Source organism: Helicoverpa armigera, chromosome 3 (genome assembly GCF_030705265.1).
Source record: "Helicoverpa armigera isolate CAAS_96S chromosome 3, ASM3070526v1, whole genome shotgun sequence".
Taxonomy (NCBI): domain Eukaryota; kingdom Metazoa; phylum Arthropoda; class Insecta; order Lepidoptera; family Noctuidae; genus Helicoverpa; species Helicoverpa armigera.
Window position 1 is genome coordinate 10,612,408 of NC_087122.1, and position 25,404 is coordinate 10,637,811.

Consider the following 25,404-nt stretch of genomic DNA (forward strand, 5'->3'; position numbering starts at 1 on the left):
GTAATTGAAAATAATGAAGTAAGAAACCACTTTGAATTGAATTACATAATCCAATTTGAATTGCAAGCGGAGATGCCAAGCACAGCCGGCAAATGCTACGAGATTCACTCTCATTTGTGTTCGTAGCAATCGTGATTTGTAGCTACGCTCGTAGCGTTGTAGCTGCTACGAATTTTGTACTACGCAAATGGTTTAATGGGATAGTTAGCAAAGCTGAAATGATTTATTTGTGAATGTTATAATATGTAAATAGGAAGGTATTAGTGTATTACTTAATCAATTGCCTATCCTTTGTATTTGATACGGAAAAACATCCATACTTCCCGTTTAGTATATTAATTTGTCATGATAGACAATATTATGTCTTTACAAATAAATAAAAAGGTCTGTCATCAAATTACAGGCGTGTACATCGATACAGATGCACAATTAATATACATACATATATTATATAGGCCAATAGAGTTTTGAACCTATTAGATTTTTTCTCACCTATCCCTGAACTGATCAAGCTTAACTAAGCCCCACGATAATTACAATTGCGATCATTATCATCATTATGAAGCAGATCACGATTTTTTACAGTTAAAATAATAAAAATAATATTGAACTGAAAGTTCATATATAAACTTAAACACGTTTGTAGCAATCCTTGCTTTGAAGAGGAGCGATTGTCAACATATTATTATCATTCAATGATTTACCGATGCACGCCAATCCCCCATTTCCTTCTTACTAGCCGGAGCTGCGGGTTGTTCGAAAGAGGTACCGCGGCCCTGGCACATAAGAAGGCCTACGAACGGAACACGACGGCCTTTAGTCAGTAAGAGTCTGACACTCCCTCACCGCTGCTAACCCACAGCGGGAGGGGTCATTTGATGATTTTTTACGTCGTTAAAAAAAAAATCCTTCTTACCGATGACCTAAATTTTACTGATGTGGATAAAACTAAGTATAGGCATTATTGAAGTTGATAAAAAATATTATGTACCTACAAATTCTTCTGTTCAAACAGTACTCTGAGTTGCTTTTACAAGATCATACCTGAAACAACAGAAACATAATTGTTAGACATACAAATTATTTAAAACTATCTACTTAAACTTAATAATTAATTCAGTCTTCTACAATTAATAATTGGATTCACGAGATTCATGAAACTATAAACCAACAACCGAAAAAATACTTTCTTTACACCAGCATAAGGTTGCTTATCGCATAACTTCCATTCAGAAGTCTGAATCACTTTGATGATATAAGTGGTATTTACGCTATGAATTATTTAACTTGTTTCAGTCCAAGTTTCCATCTGTTGTGGCTTACGAATGCCAATGTCAGTGGCGGAGTTGCCCGAACGGCGGCGGAAACGGCCGAACACCTGGATCGATTTTTCTAGTTGAACCACGGTTCATGTATGCGTTCTATTTGTAGTACTAGTTTAAGGCTGTTATAAGGACAAGTTGTGACCTCTATTTCGTTACACAATGCCATGGTCTTGTTCGTATTATACTTACGTTTGTTTACGCCCCTGTATTTTTTCTACTATCTTATCTTTTGTTACGAAAGCAGTTTTGGCGACTGGCGAAAAATTATCTTAATACTTAATGATTAATATTGTTAATCATTTATGTTATATTATGTTGGTGTAATAAACGTCACTGTTTGATTCATATGAGTGTCGTTTAAATAAAATTATAGGTTTTAATGTGATTGATGGTTTTGATTAACCAATGGATTTTGATATTGAAAAACATATTTAAGTAAATTCTATGCATACTTAAAAATAGATGTAAGAGTTTTCTACTTACAATGTATTTTTGGTCCAATATCTACTTCTATATACAATCTACTACCAAAATTGTTAAGGACTTTGTTACGCTTTACTGTAAAAATTACTGACCTCAAGGTCTGGTGATCTACAATTTAGTTCTTATGTTACTTCGAAATCACTTAGTGAGTTTTTAGAAACTTACAGAAAAAGCAAAATGGAATTCGGCAGCTAGTGCTATAGCCAGGGAGGTCACCAAAAAGGGGGCATTCTTGACTGACCAAGCAGCAGTCGTTATTATTCCACGACACGAATCGTCAAGCGGATTTGAATAAACTCCTATCCTAGGGCTTGCTAGGTAACAAAACTTGTATGACTGAAGTAACACAGATGTAAGTGCTCTGATTCTGAGTTATGTCATTGTCATATGTACTACTGTAAGATTGGCCAAGTGAGACAAAAAGAGTACACAGACCTAAGGTACAGCCTAAAAGATAATCTTCTATCTAGACTGGACTAAGACATGACGTTTTAAAGTCTTACTTACGTAATCTTTGGACCTCGATAAGGTATTGATTTGTAGATTTTAATTAAAATATTTTTTATTTCTTGAAGGTTAATTTAGGCACTTACGTAACTTAATGAGTAAATCAAAAAGTAAGCAAGTGATTAATCAGCTAATTAATGTCGATGACCTATAATTAATATAAAATAAGACAGAAACTAAATTAATTATATACCTACTTATGTACTTTATTTAACTTTCTTAACTACATAATACTGCGTAGTAGCTGCGATAGAAAGGTTTGAGAATTACATATTTATGTTTATACATACCACTACATAGTATAAAATTAAGCTTTCTTTATCCCTATGTACCTACGCTGAAATCTTTAAAACTACGTAACTGATTTTGATACGTTTTTTTAACAGATAGAGTGATTGAAGAGGAAGGTTTATATGGATCGCTAGTTATAATATATTTCGTTCCTTATAAAATTAATGAAAATATTTCCAACAATGTCCAAATTCTACGAATTATTGTTATCGTATCAACCGATTGGCAATCAGTATCACCTGACATAAAAATTATAAATAATGTTATCTTCTCAATCACTCGTGACCATTAAATAAACAATTTTTTGTTAATCTTCAAAAGCAAAACTACTAAACTTTGACAGATACGATTATAGGCTACTTATTAACCTGAGCGTGACAGCATGAATTTATTGGTAAAATGCATAAATCTACAATAATCATTGAATTATTTTTGTATTTATTTATCTACATAAATCATTATATAATTTATATGATTTTCTTGGATTTCCGTGTATTTCACAAACACAAAATTCTCTTCACCACGTTGGTCAGTCTCAGAGTAAGTAGGTAACAATTATACATGAACCCAATTGCTATTACCGGTTATGACTATTGGCTGCTATCAATACTTATCTAAAACTAATATAATTTACATACTATTAATATAAAATCATAGCAAAGCTACTAGACCCCTGCAAACGTTTATCAACTTATATAATTTATCTAAGCCACCTTTAGTTTACTGCCTGTTTACTGTCAAACAAAAATCGGCATTATAACAATAGTTAGAAAGGTCTTTTTCCTATAGAAGTTTTAGAGAGATAAATAAATTCTTAGAAATAATAAAATTATTAAAAACTGACTGATTTTGCTATCAGTGTTTGATTTCGTTAATCGTTTTACGATGGATTAGTTTTATTTTTATGAAGGTAATGAAATAATCAGGTAAGTAACGCCATCTAGTGAGCAAGGGTTAGCAACTTTAAAAAATAATGATTGATTTATATAAAATATTTTGGATAATTAAACTTCAAAATCTAGTTAAACATCTTTAATGATCGAACCAACAATAAATAGCAAACGAATCACGAAACCTATTATTTTGATTCAATCAAAACCTACATCATGTTTCTTAAAATTAACAGATGAAGTCTTCAAATAGACATAAAACAAACCCAAAGAAAGTACTTTGTATGTACCTTTTGTACGTACCTACCTAGGTACCTGTCATATGAAAGTATATCCCTACTTCCTGTAAACATGGGTTCTATACTTTTACACACTCTGTAAACATAGTATACGTATAACGTATCGTTCCATGATTAACCCCCATTTATGGCAACCCTGAAATCGAAATTGACATTGTCATGTTGATATGACATTGATTTGTGGTATTACCGTGCCGCCCTTGATAATGCCACTTATTCTATGGCAACATTGGAAGCCACGACATAACGATGTGATATTACGTGAAAATAGCTATTTTCCTGTGATAGAAAGTGTATCTATGAATATAAGTGGTAGAAGGTATTGAATAAGGGGGAGTAAATAGGAATTACACAATGGGAGTACCTATATGATTACATAGGGGTAATATAAAAGGAGTTACATGAGGAAGGACAGGGAGTACGTAAGGGAGTACATAGGGGTAGTAAATAAAGAGTTTATAAGGGAAATAGATAAGGGAGTAAACAGAGAAAGTACATAGAGGTGGAGTAAGTACATGACGAATATCATAGGGGTAGTAAAGGGTTGGTACATAGGGAGCATATAGGAAGAGTTAAGAGAGAGGGCAGTTGGTACTGGCCTTACGTATTCCTGGTACTGGCCTTCCTATATGGTGCAGTAGAAATGAGTATGACGTCACAAGTATATCAGAGTTATGGAGATACCAAGATATGTCAAAGATGACCAAAGATAGAATGTTCTCATATTTGTTTTAATACAGGTATTAAAGGCAACAGTAACTTATTAAGATATTAGTGGGCCTTATCTTAGTAGGCTCTTATCATCACAAAGTTCTACCACACCAGTACCCAAGAATCTATTTCAAGACCAGAATATTGATGGTATAGCCTTCGTTAAAAGCAGCCTTGAGCCGACCCTGACACAGTACCACGGCCAATATACATTGAAACACCATCAATTAGTGAACATGTGCCCTCAATAAAGGCATGTTTATTTGTTTTCCTTGCTCGTGAATGACATATAAAAATAGCTTACTGTCGTAGTTAAAGTATGAGGTGAGATTGCTCACACATTAAGGTTGTATGTTGCTACTCATTGATATTTATTTGATCATCATTATCCTCCTGCTTTTGTTGAGCGTGCAACGTATATTTTACTTTTTCTTCCATGCTTCTTTCTGATGTCATCTTGCAACCTAACTTTGCGTTGTCCTAGGGTCCATATTTTTTTATAAACATACTAACAAGTAGGTAAGTACCTATATGTATAGTTCTCATAAAACGCAATGGCGGTTCACTACTAAATTCCGAGGAGAAGCCCACGTCTACTCTTCTAAAAACAGTGAATAAAATTCTCTTTAAATGTATTTAAGAAGTACTTTTTAGGGTTCCGTAGCCAAAATGGCAAAAACGGAACCCTTATAGTTTCGTCATGTCCGTCTGTCCGTCTGTCCGTCTGTCCGTCTGTCACAGCCGATTTACTCGGAAACTATAAGTACTACAGTGATGAAATTTGATGGGAATATGTGTTGTATGAACCGCTACAAAAATATGACACTAAATAGTAAAAAAAAGAATTGGGGGTGGGGCCCCCCATACATGTAACTGAGGGATGAAATTTATTTTCGATGTACATACCCGTGTGGGGTATCAATGGAAAGGTCTTTTAAAATGATATAAAGTTTTCTAAAAAACATTTTTCTTAAAGTGAACGGTTTTTGAGATATCAGCTCTCAAAGTCGTAAAAAGTATGTCCCCCCCCCTCTATTTTTATAACTACGGGGTATAAAATTCTAAAAAAAATAGAGGTGATGCATGCTAATTAACTCTTTCAACGATTTTTGGTTTGATCAAAGTATCTCTTATAGTTTTTGAGATAGGTTGATTTAACTGTAATTTACGGAACCCTTCGTGCACGAGTCCGACTCGCACTTGGCCGGTTTTTTAAATGTACAGGTAATTCTTTAGCATTTATTTATTGTAGACCATTGGATTAGGAGCACAAAAAATATTTTTAAGCATTTCTATTAAGGTGAATCATGACGAAAACGAACGTATAAATAAAATTAAAGATTCAGTCCTTAACGGCCTTAATTTGATAATGGAATTATTAAAATAGATTAAATTAATGATAAGAGATAAAAATACATTAATTCTCTTGTACATTTGGATATTATCCTGTAGTGTGTTGTTCATGTTATGAACAAGAACAGTCTTGATGCGATAGATCGACTGCGAACACCTTTTAACAGAAGAAACTTTAACGTTCCTTTAAAATAAAATACAACCATCATGTCAACGTCACGAAATACATATCAACAACAGTTTAACAAATAAAAATTTACAGTAATTTTTTGTGATAATAAACTGAAAGAAAACCTAGTAATTGAGTACAAAGTCGAGTATTTTTTTTGCAGTATTATTAAATCGATCTATGTTTCGTACAATCAGAAAATAATTAATTAAAAATAATCTTATTATCTTATAAATATGACACTATTCCATCCTGTAGTTTCACAACAATTGTAATAATAGCCTTCTCATAATTATAAACAGGTCTTATTAGCAGTGTTGAGGATTTACTTGATGCATCGATATTATCGATTTATTTATCATAGTCAATGATTCATGACGGTTTGAAAATCAATATTTGAATGTATTTTTTACACGTTTTATTTGCATGTGAATTTAATACTGCTTTTTAGACTGAGTATTTAATTCCAATAAGCTTATAATCAATTCAAAAGGGCTTCAGCGTATTGTCTTTCCCTAAATGTATCTACATTAAAATTAGGTCTTATAAATTGTAATTTGGATTTCCCTATGTTTTGATAAAAATAATACAAATAAGGGATATAATTTCTTTAAGATAGATCTATCTAATCTAAATAGATTATGCGATAGGTAGTTTATTAGAAAGATCGTGACGTATTTTGTTTGTCTTCAATAAAATTAGGCATGTAAATACTATTGTATTATATACTTTACTATTATAGATTTATATAGTCTATACTATATAAATCTATCTTATATTCTATAATATATTCGAATGACAAACAAAATAACACTTCAGTTAATATGACTACCGACTGATATTAATTAGAGTATCAAAAGCTATACGTATCGGGCCTAAAAGATATCCTATTTTATTGCTAAGTTTGTCATGAGAAAACAAAAAAAAAACTCACTTTGATAACACACCTGGACTAAAGCATTGGTATCCTTTTTATCATACAATGCAAACTTAATAAGACAAAGCATAGTAACAATCAAAATTATATTATCAAACTTTCTGTAACTTCGGTCAATTTCTTAACAAGATCGATCGAAAACAAATAGGAAACGGCGGTATTATTCGGAGCGTCCATTAACTTGGGGACTGTTGAACAATCAAGAACTACGATACGAGTTCGCAACTGCAATTACTTCGCTCTCGTTAAGTCCATAGTTTCATGACGAACGTAGTACTAATGAGTTGGCTGAAATTTTACACAGGGTTCCAAGTAACAGCGCTTGCATATTAGGAAATTTTCCGTTCGGTTTTTTTACGAGTGACAAAAACCTGTCGCTCGGTTTTACGTGTCATCATTTGAACCGGTAGTTGTCAATTGTCAGCACCATATACGCATGATACCGCCCCTACTATCCGCTCCGAAAGTCTGCTAGTGTGAAAGACCTATGTTTATTTTACGAGTGACAAAAGCCTGTCGCGCGGTTTTACGTATTATCGTTTGGACTTTTAGTTGTCAATTGTTTGCATATAAGCACGCGTGATGCCGTCCGCGCGATCTCTGAAAATCCGTTAATGTGAAAGAGCTATAAAAATTTTAACAGGTTTTTGGTTGTTTGAGGATTTCTGAAGCTTTGATACGTTTAGGTCCTAAAGTGGACCGGAAGGCACTAGCATGTAATGAGTCAATAAAAATAAAATAAATCTGTTATTATTGTTCTTATCGCAATCATAACGATTTTATTTCGCAGAAATCGGTTAAAAACGCGGAAAATATTTGTAGAAAATAACCATTATCTCTATCATATCCATTGTTGAATCTTTGTGGGTAAATAACAAGATTAGGTTAGGTACAACTTGTTGTAAATAAATATTTATAGCGCCATATTTATTTGTTAGTTAACCAAGTGATTTTGGAGATATCGATCTAACAGGAAAAAAAGAATAAATACAAATATTTAACAGCTTTCTAATCGTTCAATGAATTCCATAACCACGTGATCATTATTTCAAAGAAAACAGAGATCATCCACATGGTAATGAATCTTTTTCTCGACTGCTATCGAAACGTAAACCGACGCCAAAGAAGATGCGATAAATCAATCAAAAGCAGAGATATTTAATAATATAATAAATTATCTTTCGTGTCCAAGCGAAGAAATATTAGGCCCTCAGGAGTGATATAATGTCGCGAATAAATGGCCTTAAAGCTTCGACAAAAACTTTTTGTTACTTTGGTCTGTTCGTGCTGAAAGTCGACAATCAAGGAATCGTTTGTCTTCTGAAACTGTTAATGGGGTGTTTTAGACCCCCTATAATATTTTTGACTAGATATTTTGATGTTCCCCGCGGTTCCACCGTCATTATATATTGCGTAGGTACTAAATTATTAAAATGAAGCTGTTATCAATATTGTAACAGGTGTGTTTAGAATACCTACAAAACTGAACAGTAATAGGTATCTCTATCTAATCAAAGATAGTTAATTAACCAATGATTCACACAGTTGTTTTGGTGGCTTTAAATTAGGTTTCCGGGTTGAAACTGTTACCTATCTTATAAAAGTAAGAGTCATTTAAGTCTACAGGAAAAAACAAACGAAAAATTCTGTACAAAAAATCCACTTGTACTTTAAAACTAAAACTCGAAAGTTTAAAACCTTTACCTGCAGTTCAGATCAATGACAGCTAACCAGATCGCAACCACGTATCGCGTAAACTTTGCTACCTCGCTCCCGTATCAGGGCGACCGGCCAAGTTGAGAAACTTGAGCAAGTACTAAACTTCGCCCGGCAACTTCGCTCGCATTGCCCGGGATATCACATATTTATGCTCATTTTTGCCCTTATTGGGTCAGTGGGGCAATAAAGTCTTGCATTGGCACGACTCAGACATATCTTTAGTTGAATGCTAAAGTTTCTGCTTGGGATTTAAGTAGTGAATTTATTTTAACAAAGTTCTAAGTTCGACGTTTAGAATGGCTGCCTAGTGCCTGATGCTAATTTTAAAATAAGATAAAATAGTTCACATCCACCAGTATCTCTAGATTCTATTAAGCTGGAAATAGTCCTGTATATTATATTATTTAAATTTTATAAAACATACTTAATTGCTCTAGCCATTTATATATTATGTTTCAGGCATAAACCACGCATACAACAAAATAATGTTACCATAATTCACAAAGAGTTAGTACCTACCAATTTCTAATCAAATATACATTCACCATTATACTCAATGACAGCCAAGGCCAGCTATCTACATACTTATAATTATAACCATTAATAGTAAAGTATGCTGTCCTTCATTGAGCTGTGAATAATGCCATGGTCTGAACCTTACCTTGACTGATACTGCTGTACCCATCAGGGGTCATTAAAGGTGTACCTCCACCGTCGTACATGATTCCAAATACTTTTGCCAAGTACACTATTAATGAGGTTTTTCACATCACTATTTTTCCACTGTTTGGCCACACAAATAGTTAAGCAGTTGTTTTTATGTTCACGTGTAGTTTAAAGACTTATTTTATGAGAATATAAAATTATGCTGCACCAAGAATTACGTACTGCCAATCCCAGCTTTCCATTCCAGAAACTGAAATTAATATACTACTGCCCGACTTCTAGAACAATTAAAATATTTAAGTAGTCATTCTTTGCGAAATATAAAGACGAACTTTCAAGAGAGAAACATCAGAGCTATCTCGAAACATGACTTAAGTTTCAACATTCAAGGAACAAAATTAAAACGATAGCAGCTTCCAAAGAATATCTGAGAAGTTAACTAAGTTTATCTGTAGAGTCCAAGCTTCAAGTTTATCCAATAGCTGGTCCTCTTTACAATTTCATTACTGCGGTACAATGGACCATCATAAATCATGAGGAAATAGGGCTCCGAACAAACTTATTTACACTAGATGTTGTTCTAACTATAAATTACGGTACTACAATATTATTAGCTTTAGGATTTCATGCCAGACTATTAATAATAAAGTTTGCGAAGTAAACATAGCTTTGATTGAAGTAGATTTTAAAATAAAGGCTAATGACATTATCATCATTAAATGACAATGTTAATTTGGCTTCCATTGCAGTGACACTTCCACTTAAAAGCCAGTTAGGTGCGAGAAAGAAGCTAGCCTTTTCTCATCTATGCTGGGGTCGGCTTTCTGTCCAACTGGATGCAGCTAAATGCCAGTGTTTTACGACTTTAACGCCGGTACGAGCAACCTCCTTGGTCAGACTTTCTGGCTTGTAACTTTTATAGCTTTCTGACTTTGGAACCCGCCATACCATAGATGATGATTCATCCATGGACCAATCACGCAAAGATATGCTTTACCTTATGATCGAGCGTACCGTGTGGCTGACTGTTACTTAGCCATGAGAAAGAGGTACCAAGAGTACCAATGGAACCAAGAGGTAACAACTATAGAATTATATATGTATGTGCATGCTTGAAACAGCTATTTAGTCTACTGAAAAAAATACATAATCCTACCTATAACCAGAATTTAGTGGAACTATTTACAGACTTATATTATGTACTTTATACCTGTAGATAACCAATAACAGTATCGATGTAAATCCATCGACTCTTGTTGACTATGTAAACACTGTTAATTTGTGGTTTTCCCTTAAACACTGCTATCGAGAAATTGATATTGTCTATTGAACTATCAATTTCTTCTAAATGTCAAACAGTTTACCGACTTTATTTATAACTTTGTTATTGTAATATTCTGCTTTTAATAATTTTGAATTTGGAAAGCGTGTTATATTCTTTTTTATTTTTCAGTCAGTCTGATATAATTCATTTAAATGAAATGGAGAGTCTTAATTGCCCTTAGAAACTGCTAACGATTCTGATTCTATATAATTTACCTACGATGAAAAATAACAAGTAACTAAAGCTTTAAAATCAAAATGTTTACTTTATTTTTAATAATATCTGAAATTATAAGAAGTTTTCTTATAATTCATTATGTTTGCATAACCCTTTTCAAACGATTGGTTTACAACCATGCATGTTACATCATTACATAATCATGTTACCGCTTAATTTATTGCGTTGTTGACTGTACTTAATGCGTATATTTATATTTTATATTTATCATTCATTCCATTAAAACGTTTTGGCTCAAACTCTCATATTATAATGTAAGTTCGTATTAGCATCACGTGACAAAATGACACTAAGAAACAACACCTATATTATTTTCCCTTCATATCGAACCACATTGTTTATTACTAGTCAATTAATATAAGTAATGAACTGTTAATTAAACCACTCCACACGAAAACCGAAAAATGCTTCGAAATTAACCCACAATTTTGTAACACGGGTATTTTTTATACGTTTTCGCGGCAGCTCGGCACGTCAGTTCGAGCCTGGTGGTGGTTCCCCACTACCACCCCCATAGTACCACCGATCCCACAACGTGGAACGAACAAATGAATGGAGGTGGCATCCCTTTATCGAGGAAAATTGGGCCTTTAGGAATTACTTTTGCTACGTCACCGTACGTTATTGATCTTAAAGGAGCGATGTATTCGTGTTAATGTGTAATGGTGAACAAAATAGTCAATGTTGATAACATCATTACGACTTGTATCTCTACACTGGCGTCTTGGAAAATCACGACTGAAAAAGCCTAAAACGTCAGTTGGAAAAACTTCGTCTAAAAATAAATATGAAATATACCAGACAGCAATTCAAAACAGGATATTACAACATTTAAATGTACTACGCAATGTTAGTTAGACAAGATTATTTGAATAAACCAAGCCTTGTATTTGGTATGCAGACCGAACCACGCCGTATCGTCGATAGCACTTTGACAAATTAACGCTGCGGATTCCAGTCGGACTCATTTCAGATTTCATTTGATTCATTTGAATTTTGTTCAAGTATCTACCAGTGTAATCAATCTGTTTCAGACTTGTATTTCTCTCTTAAAATCCTTTAATGATAAAAACAACTTTATTTTAGCTAGAAGTTGTAGTCAAAACGGGGAATTTATAAGTAGATTTTCCCATGACACGAATTCTCGGGTGAAATTACAGCGACAGATGTTACCGGTGAAAACCTAGGTTACAACACTATTGTCCGTTTTAAAGGCGTCGAATAAGTTACTCACTCAATCTATGAAAAATGCTTGAATGAACTACAAATCTATTAAAAATACTATCAGAAATATTACTGGCTGAATGTGACAATACAGACGTCTACGCTCGAAATAGCCCAATGAATTTTTAATAAGACATTGAGAACTTAGTTTCATGGCTCCTAGTAATTCATGTTGTTCTAGTACGGCCGTGACCGGGCCCATGGTACGTTGCATGACAATAGACTATCGATTCCTTGCATCACTCCTCATTTGAAAATTCGAACTGCTTGGAATTTCTGCGCTCCTGGTAGGAATTTCACTTAGAGTACACACACTGCAAACTTTAAGTTGGCTGACAGTTTGTTTGAGCTAATAAGTATGGCGATGAATAGTAAAAATACGTCCAAGGCCGATTTCGGAAATAGAGACTGTTTTCATATAAGAAGGTCAGTCAGCTACGCAGGACATATTCTGGTTTAAGATATTTATTTGTTATAAAAAGAATACAATTTACTTAAATACTATGAGAAAACAAGTTAACTTCATAATAAGTACAAAATGAGCATGCGGGCGGTACAATTCGAAAAATGTTAAAGCAAAAAATTAATCTAAACAGAAAAAACAAAGACGAGAATTGTGGGTAGTTACAAAACATTGGCATCAATTACGTATCGGTTTGTTGATCGCAATACAGCATATTACAGTGCACAAACAAGCATTTGCGCAGACAAAAGTGCACTCACTAATCCTTCACCCCCACAGCCCGATGGGACGGTAATCCGACATGAGCAAAGACATGCAGGACCGACATTAACGTGCTCTACGATGCACGGGAGTATCAATCACCAACTTCCAGACTACGGGCTGCTATAAGAAAGTTAAATACATGAATAGTAGTACGCACACTACAAAGATCTACAGACAGCTGACTGAAAACTTTGATTGGAACCAAGATTTTTTTTTAAACAATCGGGTCGGCCGATTGTCGGTCGATTGTTTAGTCTACAGTGTGTACTTTTAATTGCCTGAGTGGGGAAATTAGTAATGCAATGCGATGGACAGACACACCCTGTTTTAGCGTGCCTGCATTTCTGTTTGTAAGTATATTATGTTTAATAAACACTACCCTCCTTTGTTTGTAGTGGGGAGGAAATGGGTAAACCTTGTGAGTCATGGGAGAACGGAGGTCTTTCATAAGTTTATGGTTTAAGTCGTTAGCTATCAATTAATTATTTTAGTAGCTTCTTCTTCTCTGTCGATTCGCTCTTGGCAGAGCGGTCGTGGTCACGTTGAGCCGTCCACATTAGAGGCGGACACAGCTTTTTTTACGATCTCCCGCCATCTCTCTCTGTTAGCAGACTCTCTGGTACAGTCTGACACGCAGCTACCCACTGCGGATTTCACCTGATCGGTCCAGCGCATAGGTGATCGGCCGCGCGATCTGGTGCCCTCCACTTTTCCCTGTACAACTAGCCGCTCTATAGAGTTGTTATCGCGTCTAGAGACATGGCCAAAGTATTGTAGTATGCGCGTCTGTACTATGGTCGATAGGCGCCTTGTGACGCCGAGCTCCTGAAGTATGGACACATTGGTGCGGAACTCTGTCCACGATATGCCGAGCATCTTCCTCCAGCACTTTAGTAGCTTGCTTAATGTAATTAATAAATAGTACAGATAAATGCACTAGTTGCTATTTATAACTATATCAATCTATACTTATCAGGAAAAAAATGTTTGATTGTTTGTTTGTAATGGATAAACTCGAAAAGTACTTGACCGATTTAAACAATTATTTCATCATTAGAAAGCTACATTATCTGCGAGTAACATAGGCTTTATTAAGTATTATCCCAGTACCTACAGGTAGTCCCCTACAGGACGTGAATGAAACTGTGAAGACGGCTAAATTGAGTGTAAAGTTTTTTGATGCCTTTAATTTATAACAGGTATCCCAACAAACAAAAAATCCTCTCATAGTGGCTAAAAATGCTAAAAATAAATTTCTTATAAGAGCCGTATTAACGCTAATAAGGGTGCGTTTGGGCACAAATTAAAAGAACAATAACCTCAAACCCCCCTTATATTTGCTTTATTGTCAGCTTCTTTTTCTTATATGTACTTTATTATAGCAAGCGATAAGGGAGTCAAACTAATAAAAGCAAAAGGATTTGCTCTTAAAAAGCCAACCAACCTTATACATGTTTTATAATGGCGAGCAACAAGGGAGTAAAACTTATAGCAGCAAGACAAATTCCATTTTAAAGCTATTCTCCTTAAAATCAGTGATTGAGATTCTGCAACAAGTGTTTTGTTGAGTGATTTTTCACAGTTTGGCAGCGTCAACGAGTATTTTAAAGAAAACAAGAACCATGATTAATTTCATAATTTTTTTTAGTGTACCTGAATCCGAGAGTATTTTGTGCTTGTTTATTGAGAAAACTATGTGGGAATTCAAACGTATGATAAAATGTGGTACAAAAAGTGTAATTATATCAACGCGCCCTTGAATTTGAGTAGTTTTGACGTAAAAATGGGAATAATTATTAAGCCATGTTTTTTATAACGCTTTTACAAGGGTAATATCATTCTCACAACGTCTATTAGAAATCTATAAGATTATAAGCTCTGTAATGGCAACATTTATTCCATCTGCTATCGCCATTTTATCTACCGTTAGGGTTCCTTTCATCATTCCGTAGCTGTATTAATATTAAATGCAATTGAAAAAAAATTATTACTAGGTAAATGTAAATAAATAGATATTTTAATAAATAGATTAATAAATAGATTGTAATATTTTTAATAGATCACTCAAAGCCATTGTGAAATATTATTTTTTACTGCCCAGTTTTTGACATCACCACCGATATCCATCTTATTCAACTCAAATTTAGTTGAAAATTTATGTCTTCTTCACTACCACTACCGTTATATTCTTCTTGACTGATTTCCTTTACTTCATTGTCATCTTCCATAAAATCATTGACGGAACCCTCAAGTGATTTGTTGGTATCGGGTTGTCATTTTGTAGTATTATACTCGTAGCAGTAGAAGTGGTATAAGAATATTTTAATAAGACCATCTAGAAAATAAGACCTTTTTAATGACTATGTAAGTGATTATGGATTGCGTTCATTCTTGTAAAGACCATATAAAATGCAGAATATTGTTTATTGGGTAGACATCTTATGAAATTCTCCTATGAGTGTAAAAGTATCATAGTTAGCTTATGCTTTACCATTATAAGAACAGTTAGCCAAATGAAAAGCTTTTATAAGGTTTTGAATATTATAAGGCTTAAAAGCATTGTAAATGCGCTTATGAGAATAACACATTTTCAATCCTTATTATAATCATGTAATTTGGACTTGTTATGGTTAACCCAACCAAATTATAAGAGTAAAGGTAATATTAGCCAAATCTTCTTATATTGTGCCATAATAAGGAACATTGACATAATGAAAGCGATTTTAAAGCAACTATAAGAAATTAGACCTTAAACATATAATTTTATAAGAGTAGCTTGTTTGTTGGGATTCCAGCTTTCTACCCCTACACAGCAAAACTGCACATTTTACAACCTCAATAAAATTCCAACAGAAAAAAAAACAGAACTTCAACAAGCCTTGTTGTTACAGTTTCGTGCAGCCATTATGCATTTTGTAGCAGTAAAATGCTATAGGTATCCATATTAATGAAGTTTGCCGTACATAGCTATGTTCGATACAGTGCAATAATCTCGAACATGCCCATGCATGTTGTTCAGGGCATATAATTAGTAAGCTGTGTTTATGCTTCGTGTAACTTTGAACGTTAGTTATAGCTTACGTGCTTCTGTTTATAGGTTATGTCTATATAATTTATGGAATATATGAGGTATAAGTTATTTTGTGTTATATATGGACAGTGTCATTTTTTTTTACCGACTTCAAGAAAAGGAGGTTCTCAATATGTATGTTCTGTGCGATTTTGATACGGTTTTCAGGATAGTATTTATCAGGTAAAGAAGAAGGTTAGCTACGTATGCCATTAGAGTCGGTTCATTTTGTTAATAAAAATGTTTTTGATAGTACCTACATATTATTTAATCTATATTTTGGGGCAGCCTAAGGGTCGTTAGAGAAACTTTCATACACGGAGTCCTGGACTTCATTGCTAGGTAAAATCGGTTTTGTATGTGGGTTTTCAGAAACTTTCACAAAGCAGCTCGGAGTCAAGAAGTTGGTGATATTTCACCCCTTCACTGGCAGAGCACGTGATACCGATTTCTATATTAACAGTCCAGTTTTAATAATAAATTCAGTTTTAAAGTGTCAGCTTTAATAATAACGCAAGTTGGAGTGATACTTCTATGAAGAGCTGTGCACTTGAGATAAGAATATTACTAATCTTGGAAAGTATTAAATCAATGTACGTTATACAAGCCATGCATGGTGCTTGCAATTTATTTATCAGGTCCTTTTCACTATATTACAGACTAGCTTATCCTCACTGTTTCCGGGAAAAATACTTACCTTACTCAAATAAAATTATGTATAGGTAACCTATTTTAATTGGAATAATTAAGTATTTTTATAGAGAAATATTATACAGATCTTTCTTCTTACAATAATGGTTAAGATAATATATAAGGTGATCCAAATAAATCACGCTTTTTACCATGTTAAAGATTACTCACAAACACCAAGACATTCTCAAGATTATACTAAAACGGTACAGATGCAATGACAGGCTCCATTGCTCCACTTCGAGTGCTATTTGCTTCGCTCGGTTAAGTCTCACGACACATACGGGATTACAAACAGCTGATTCAGGGTTGTAACTGAGATCTCACAAGACGTGGTCAGTTTAGACAGTTTAAGGACTTTAAAGGATAGTTAACTAAAGCTTTATTATGAAGCACAGCTACCTTTAGTGACAAAAAAAATTCTTTACGATGAAAAAACAATCTTCAGTCAAATTTTGTTCTCATAAACAGTAATATTTAGGACAAGATTTCTCAAACTTTTCATTTCATTCAGAATACGCATCTAAAGTTAATGTAATCATTAACTTTTATTATAGCAAATAATCTTAAATCTAAAATAAATTAAAGAAAATATGTTTTTCCATTTTATATAGAAAAAAAATCAGAACATTTATAACATGCTATAATGTTTAATATATTTTTTACTGCCTATTGCTGATCGTATCATTTCAAATTATATTATTTATAGTGGGATTATTATACTGCAGTTGTATTTTGTAGATTTTATTTAAGGCAACTGTTTAGATAAATATTATCTTGACCGTGATAATGTGTAACTAACTGGCTTTAGTACCGTACTGAAGATTAGCGAATTGATAAGACGTGTATTTTTATTTATTTCAGTATAAATAATAAATTAATAATGATTGGTGCAATCAATATTGTATTTAAGGAAACGAATGATTGCTTTTAAACGTAGGTATCCTTTTCTATATCGTAAATAAATATTTTACGTTACAATTTTAATAATAAATAGTATTTTCTTTTCAGTTACAGTGTGTTAATATTTCTTCTATAAAAACAACTGACGATACTTCGAGCTTCCTTCTCCAACAAACTGCTAATAAGATCTTCGCAAGAACTACAAAAAATTCAATACTCCTAAGTAGAAGTAGAAGTTTGAAAAACACTAAAAAGCTGTATTGGCGCCGAGCCCCTAACTTTCGCAACTATCCACTGTCGAACCGTGAATATAGGGCAACCAGGGCTGGCCAACCCTCGGGGTTGCACGCGATTATCAGATAAACAAAAATCTGCACGGAATTCCCGACCTACTTGCGACCCCTGAACTGGTAATTTTGCCCACGATTATAGCTAAAAGATGCCGTTAATAATCTGTTTAGCATATCTTTATGGACGTTTTTCATCGTGAAAATTTGGTATGTATTTTATGTGGTTTTCAAGGTAATTTCGTATTATGATGGCTTTGGGTTGAAACGTTGATCATCAGGATTCAGTTCTATGTATTGCATATACATAAAGTATACGTTTGTTGAAAAGGCATATTTCAAATGGAAACATTTCACCTTTAACATTAGCTTTTATTGCTTTAGAATCGAAGCACTAAATATCTTTTAGCTTATCTCCTTTAATAAGTGTTATTATCACGAGCAATTTTATTAAACCCTTAATGAAAGTTTACACCCTCTAATTGCATAATGGTGTCTTCAAAGCAGTTAAGACATTTAATCAATGATGAATGGGGATACTAGAAATAACAGTGTTCTTCGTAATTGCCACAAAGTAGAAGTGGTTAAATTGTAAACTTATACTTACTTACAAACCATTTATTCACTTTACTAATGACTCATAATCATTTTATAATCCCTATTCCTTCCAAATATTTTATTATATTCCTTAATAAATGCGAATGTTCACACTAAACTCAAAACTGGCTGAAATAAAATTTAGCGCAGCTATTGGAGAGAGACATAAAACTGCATTTTATGCTGGAGTTGAGAGTAGTTAATCCGGGATACGGGTGAAATCGCAGCCCGAAGGTTTGGTTATTTTTATACTAGCTTCCGCTCGCGGCTTCGCCCGCATGGTGTATTGATAAAAATTAGCCTATGCGTTAATCCAGGATATTACCTATCTACATACCAAATTTCAACCAAAACGGTCCAAACGTTTTTGCGTGAAAGAATAACAAACATACATCCATACATTCGCACAAACTTTCACATTTATAATATTAGTAGGATAAGTAGGATATTAGTAGGATAAACCCTACATACACCAGAATATACCTAATATTTAAAACTCTTTCAAAAAAGGAATTCCAACCCGCCACTATCGTTTACGGTATTAAATACCCGGAGCTGCGACTGTGAGATTTTTCGTCGTGTCAAAGGGAATTAGTGCTTCCACTTTAACCGCATGATTGGATTTGCGAGTTACAATCCGGTCTGGTTTCACGTTTCAGACGTGTCCCAAATAAGTTGTGCAAGGGTTAATGCAGTGGAATTACGGTTGGTTGGGGAAATTGGGGAATGCATTAAAAGGCCGGATTATATGTCGCGATGTTTTTATTGCCTTGTCGTTTTTGAAAAATGGGGAGAGCTTAGTTTACACAGGTAATGGATGAAATGTATTGTCTTCCGAAGTTGACAGAAAACCAATGATATATTAGTTCTCTTATAACTGTTTGAAGATATGGATTGTTCTATGTAAGAGTAGATAGATACTGGATTTTATGTAAGTAGTTGGTATTATCGTGATGCGATATTGCAAAAGTTTCAAGAAGACAGTAAGATTTCGAGTTAATAAATATTAGATAGTATAATAGTGTGATTCTTTTCAAAGCCACAATAACAATATAAAGTAAATAAGTAATAAGGTTTGAAAGCAAGTCTATTTTGATTATGTAAAAGAATATCACCATTAAAAGATAAAATACAATTTAAAATGTTTCATATAAACATTCAAATTGTTTTATGTAATGTTAGCACATTTAAAAAATAATATCATTTCATGTTAGTTACAAGGTATGTACGAGTATATTGTGGTTTTAAACTGCTGATTCTGCTCGTATCGTTTTCTAGTAGGTAGTATCTGCCTACTTTCGCGAAATTGGGTCTCTTTTCACATGCCATTTATTTCTTGGCGTAGGCACAATGCAGAAGAAAGGTTTGATCAATAATATTTAAGGTATTTCCAAATGAAACTTATCAATTAAATACCAACCAGAGCGAAAAAGTACAGCAAAGCTTGTTGTGAATGAGATTGCTCTTATGTTTTAATTAGGAACTGTCTTTATTTAGAACATAAATAAAGCGTAGATACTGGAACAATCTAAAATGTGAACGTATACATTTATTAAAGTTTGTATTCAAGTTACAAAATTACAAAAGCTACATGTTTGAATCATTTGTCATTATACTTCAAATTATCTATACATATAATAAATCTGTAAAAAACCTGTGTCTGTACATTGAATATATTAAAAAAATAATAATTGGGTGGGGTTTAGAAACAGTAATGGAGCAAAAATCCAAAAAAAAAATTCTGTCTGTTTGTCTGTATGTCTGTATGTCTGTATGTCTGTATGTCTGTTTGTTTGTACACGCTAATCTTCCGAACTACTGAACGGATTTCAATGATTTTTTCTTTGTTGTGTCAGTATTAAGCCGGGTCAACATATAGGCTATAATTTATCTCCGAAACTTGAAGACCTGATGCAGAACACCAACAGACCAACAAAACTATAAGAGATACAAAAATGGTGCCATGGCAAAAATTGTTTCATGTGATGAGCATTTTCAGCTGAGATACTAAATTCGAAGATCTGGAACACCTGATGTGGAACCCCAAGAGCCCAGCTTCTCTGTACCATATCCAGGTATGACGTTTTAGCAAAAGTTGTTCAATTTGATAAGCACTTTCTATTGACTTATACAAATTGAAGATCTAAAACACCTGATGTGGAACTCCAGGGGCCCAGCTAGACTATAGCATATAGAGGTATGACGTTTTAACAAAAGTTGTTCAATCTGATAAGCACTCTCTGTTGACTTAAAAAAATTTAAGATGTAAAACACCTGATGTGGAACCCCAGGAGCCCAGCTAGACTATAGCATATAAAGATATGACGTTTTAGCAAAAGAGGTTCAATCTGATAAGCACTCTCTGTTGACGAATAAACATCGAAGATCTGGAACACCTGATGTGGAACTTCAAGAGCAATACTACACTCGAAATGTATAGAAATGAATCGAATGTTATGAAATAGGTATGGTGAATCAAAAAAAGTAATTAGTCCGTCTTTTAGATAACCCTAAAATAATGGACACGTATTTTTTCTTTTCTCCTTCTCCCAAACAAATAATAACGAAGGTATAACACGCTTGAATTTTGAACACGCTTTAGGATACCTCGGCGGATTTTAAACGCAGATTACGCGTTCTCTGTGGGTCACTTACCACGAGGCACCTATCCTCAGAGCAGGGCTACTTAACCCTGCTCTAGCGACTCCACTCTGTACGGTCAAGCCAAGCCAGAGGCGTGAGACCTACCCCCATCATGGTTCACTCCGACCGGCCGGAGATGGGGGACAGTATACTCTCCCTGGAGAACTCAGTATACAACATGTAACGTAATTAACGCACACCCTCAAACACCCCAATTAGAATATTATGTTATAATCATAATACATACACTGAATTTTTAATTTAACATGTATATGCATTGTTATTTACTAAATTAGTTATACCAATTCTTAGAGAACTTTTTGGTCATACTACTACGCACGCAAATATCGCGCCGCGCGCCGCTCGACTCTACACAACATAACGAAACTACGGAAAAAGCCGACAATACACGAAGTCTTATTACTTTGAGTTACGGTCTATTTGATTTTTTTTTGACTGTACAGGGTTAATATGACAATAATTTCCGTAGTTTTAATAATTTTTGGGATAAAAAATTACCTATATTAAAAATTATATAAATCGATTCAGTAAACGATTCTGAACAAACTAATTTCAGGATGTGCGTTAATTTAGTTACATGTTGTATATGCCCGGGGTCGCTACTCCCCGTCATCAGCCTCAGATGTCCTGCGTTGCTTATATCTCATTATTATTGTCGTTATTATCTCAAGTGCCTTTGTCCCAATTATGTTAGGGTCGACTTCCAGTCACGATGCAACTGAATACCAGTTTTTTACAAGGAGCGACTGCCTATCTGACCTCCACAACCCAATTAACCGCTCAACCCAACACCCCTTGATAAAACTGGTCAGACTTACTGGCCTCTGACTACCCACAACGACTGCCAAGAATGTTCAATGATAGCCGGAACCTACAGTTTAACATCCCCTCCAAATAACGGTCATTGGTATCAAAAATATACGTAGAAAGTACATACGAACTTAGAAAAGTTGCATTGGCAGGTACTTGCCAGACCTGGAATCAAAGACGCACGCTCATAGTTGAGAGATTGGTTCGCTACCCACTAAACCACCACGACCTCCACTAAGTCATCACGACTATGTCATCTCAGTAACATTTAATGTTTTTTTACGTAATATTACGTGTAATATTTTTGACACACTCAAGTTAAATGACGATTAATTAGAATCACTACTTTTATCCCTATGATTACGTCTATTGCGGTTCACATTTTGTTTAGTCTACTGTGATTTTGCCGTTGAAGTACAAAAATTAAATATATGGAACGTTTCTAATGGCTATGCGCATTCTGTTGTTTTCACGGTTAGTTAACGGGCCCTTAAAATTCAATATCAGACGATTCAGATCTTTGATTTTGCTGACCCCGTAGTCGCTGGCATAAGGGACAGGATCCGCGTACGAAGTCGCGGGCAGAAGCTAGTTAGAAATAAATATAACAGTAGCCAATAAAAAAGTGAAACCATAGTTATTTGTGAATTACCTAACAACCTGTAAATATACTCCAGTAAAGGGTCAATGATACCTCGTATACCTACACGTCGCCGTCGCACGCGAAGGGTTATGTTTCGCAATGGGAGTCACGTCACACGCTCATGGTGTGCAGCGTTCCCGTATTGATCCATACCACTTTAGTTAAATTAGAGCAGTTTAAAATCTTACGTGCCCTCACAAAATAGCTCAACTAACGCAATGTTTTTTATACCTACATGTTCCTCCATGTTTCGGAGGATGCTTTAATTTGGTGGATCATGACTGTGTGTGATTTTTAGCAATTGGTTACAGCTAGTAAGGAGCCAGACAGTCTAATCACGAGGTATTCGGTTGCCCGGGTAATCAATCGGGCTTCAGGATAGATAGACAAGCTATGTAAAACACTGGTTTAGCTGCATCTTACTAGACTAGAAACTGACCTCAATAGTTGGGAAAGGCAAACGCAGACAACGATCTCTCTGAAGCTCCTATCTATACGTAGTTACTTAAAAAAAATCAGGTTGATAACCTTCTCAATGATACAAAGAAAAACGACTTCCCGAAATCGAAAACTTGTTTTGATCTTGCACACGAAAGCTCATTTGCAACACATCTTACCCACAAAACATGGTGATAGTAGGTCCCTATAATAGTTTTGACACTTATACAATAAACTCAAGCTGCAGTATGATTTACTGCACTACCCCAAGCAATCTCTTAAACAGCTTAATAGCCGTTTAAAAGACTAGCTTCTAGTGGATTAGTTTTTTACAATAAAGTCAGTGATGGATGAACACGGAGTATTTTAAAGCGAGTTAGATGAATGAGCAGCGTAGCTCCGACAGCCATCTGTCTATAGCTTTGACAGGCGAACACAGAGAGCGTTTTTTTTTTAACTTTTAAAGCATTTGTTTCACAGAATTTGATTGGAGGGGTTTAGTTTTGGTTTTTATTAATGGGTTGGCGATTTTTTCAGTGTCTGATATCCTGTAGGAATGATGCTCTTTCAAAGTAATCGAATAGAATATGACTTTTGGACTGTAAACACAGTTATATTTTATCTACCACTAGCACTAGGCGAACGCATAATAAAATAAATGTTTTGTTTATATTTCTTTTAATGAACAGATATTCTAATATACTGTCAAACGCACATTTATGCCCAGTGCAATGAGTATGACCAATCCCCCTAACTTAGGGGATGCCTCTATCAAACAGCGAGCGTCTTCTAGCTGTCACGATCACGACGAATCTATCATATTTAAATTTAAACCTTCTTACGACACACAACACGTCATACAAACCAACACCATAAATCGACAGTTCATTGGCACCGCACCAATGCTCACACACAAATATGTCCCAAGTTTACTCAAACAGTGCAATTCACTACAGCTATCCCTAAACACGCCTTATTTGCATTGGACAGTGGCACGGAGAACAAAATTACTAGCGGAGGTATCATAACGGAAAATCTCCTAAGAAAGTAGCACGCCAAAATGCGAGTGTGCTAAGGAACGTTACTGTTTCCGCCTTCTTTGTAACACCAAAATTGTTGAAAGATATCCCAAAGTACACGAATAATTCGTTACTTAGAAAGAAAGTACGTTTTATCGCGCATGTAAAAACGCATATACACATGGACAACATAAACATAATTTAAAAAAAAATGAAGGGGAAAATATACGTCAATAAATGCGCAATTAATACGGCCCTCGCTCAGCATAATGCTGCTACTTGAAACGAGACAGTCCCAGCGCTGGTTTTCAGCGATAGTTCACTCGTAGCTGATCGTTTTGGTCATACCCACCGTACGTATTTGACCCAGAAGGTGACTGGTCTACCTATGTTATCGCATCTTTGCTCTTTGCTTACTCCGTGGACAGTAAATATTCGCTGCATCGGTAACCCTCCACGATCGCCGCGCCCTATTGATCCATTCAGCCGCGCCTTTTAACCCTACACTGCTCGCAAAGTACACAAGTAATGTAAGTACGTCAAACTTTGTGAAAAGAATCGTAAATTGTACGGAACTTTGTTTCGTTTAAAAGTTAGAAGTTATTTTTTGTTTGATTTATGGTTTAGTTTGAGTTTTGTAAATACTAAGTAGGAAATGTTTATTTCTTTGTTTACAGTTGAAAGAAAATATTTTCATTGTTTTTAAAACGTATATTTATATAAACAAGCAATTATCTTTTCTGGAGTTTCAATTTATATTTCAGACACATTTTTTTCCTAGTTCATAGATCTTATTGGGTTTTGTTGTTAATTAAGTTGTCTATTTCAAATATGTATTAGTGTATGATTTAATGTTACACTACTATTTATTGTATTTTATATGGGCCTTAGATGACTTAAATAAAATAATAAAAAATCAAATCAATTTATTCCATTCTGTGCGAAATCTAGGTATGTGGTCGAAAACTCCATTTTATCGATGAATAAACGCAAGGTAAGCTATTTCAGTAGTATTCAGTTCATGGATGTGTGAAGAAACTTTGCAAGTTTACAACTCTGGAACTTTTGCTTCGGAAACACTTTCAAAGGAAAATACTTTAACAAAACAACAGCGGATTGCAGCAACATTGAAGTAATTTTCACGATATGCTTTTGATTTCTACAAATAAAGAAAAAAAAAAGATCATATAAAGGAAAGTTAAGTTTGACAATGTTCATGACTGCCATGCACACTTGCACAGGGTTTTGAGTTCGACTCCAGAGTCATGGCAAATTCATTTTGTGGGTTTTCAAGATGCTTTCATATACTTAATTGTAACAAAGTACATACTTAAGTGAAAAATACAATCTTATCTCTACCTAATACTGTAAAGCTCTTGAGGATCTTAGGTGTTTGTTTGAATGAGCTAATCTCAGAAATT

General features: G+C 34.4%; 1 protein-coding gene across 9 annotated transcripts in view; it reads right to left on the minus strand.

The window, feature by feature from the left end:
* The window catches only part of Kcc (kazachoc), a 466,160-nt gene that overhangs the window by 235,892 nt on the left and 204,864 nt on the right, over positions 1 to 25,404 (minus strand). Inside the window, exon 1 of one of the 9 annotated variants that reach the window (XM_049836563.2) lies at positions 9,346 to 9,421. The exons of the other annotated variants lie outside the window; for them this stretch is intronic. Within the exon in view, the coding sequence (XP_049692520.1) occupies positions 9,346 to 9,406 (61 nt within the window). The 5' untranslated portion in view covers positions 9,407 to 9,421. Of the gene's footprint in view, positions 1 to 9,345; positions 9,422 to 25,404 lie in introns of those variants that run through there. 9 annotated transcript variants of the gene reach the window in all.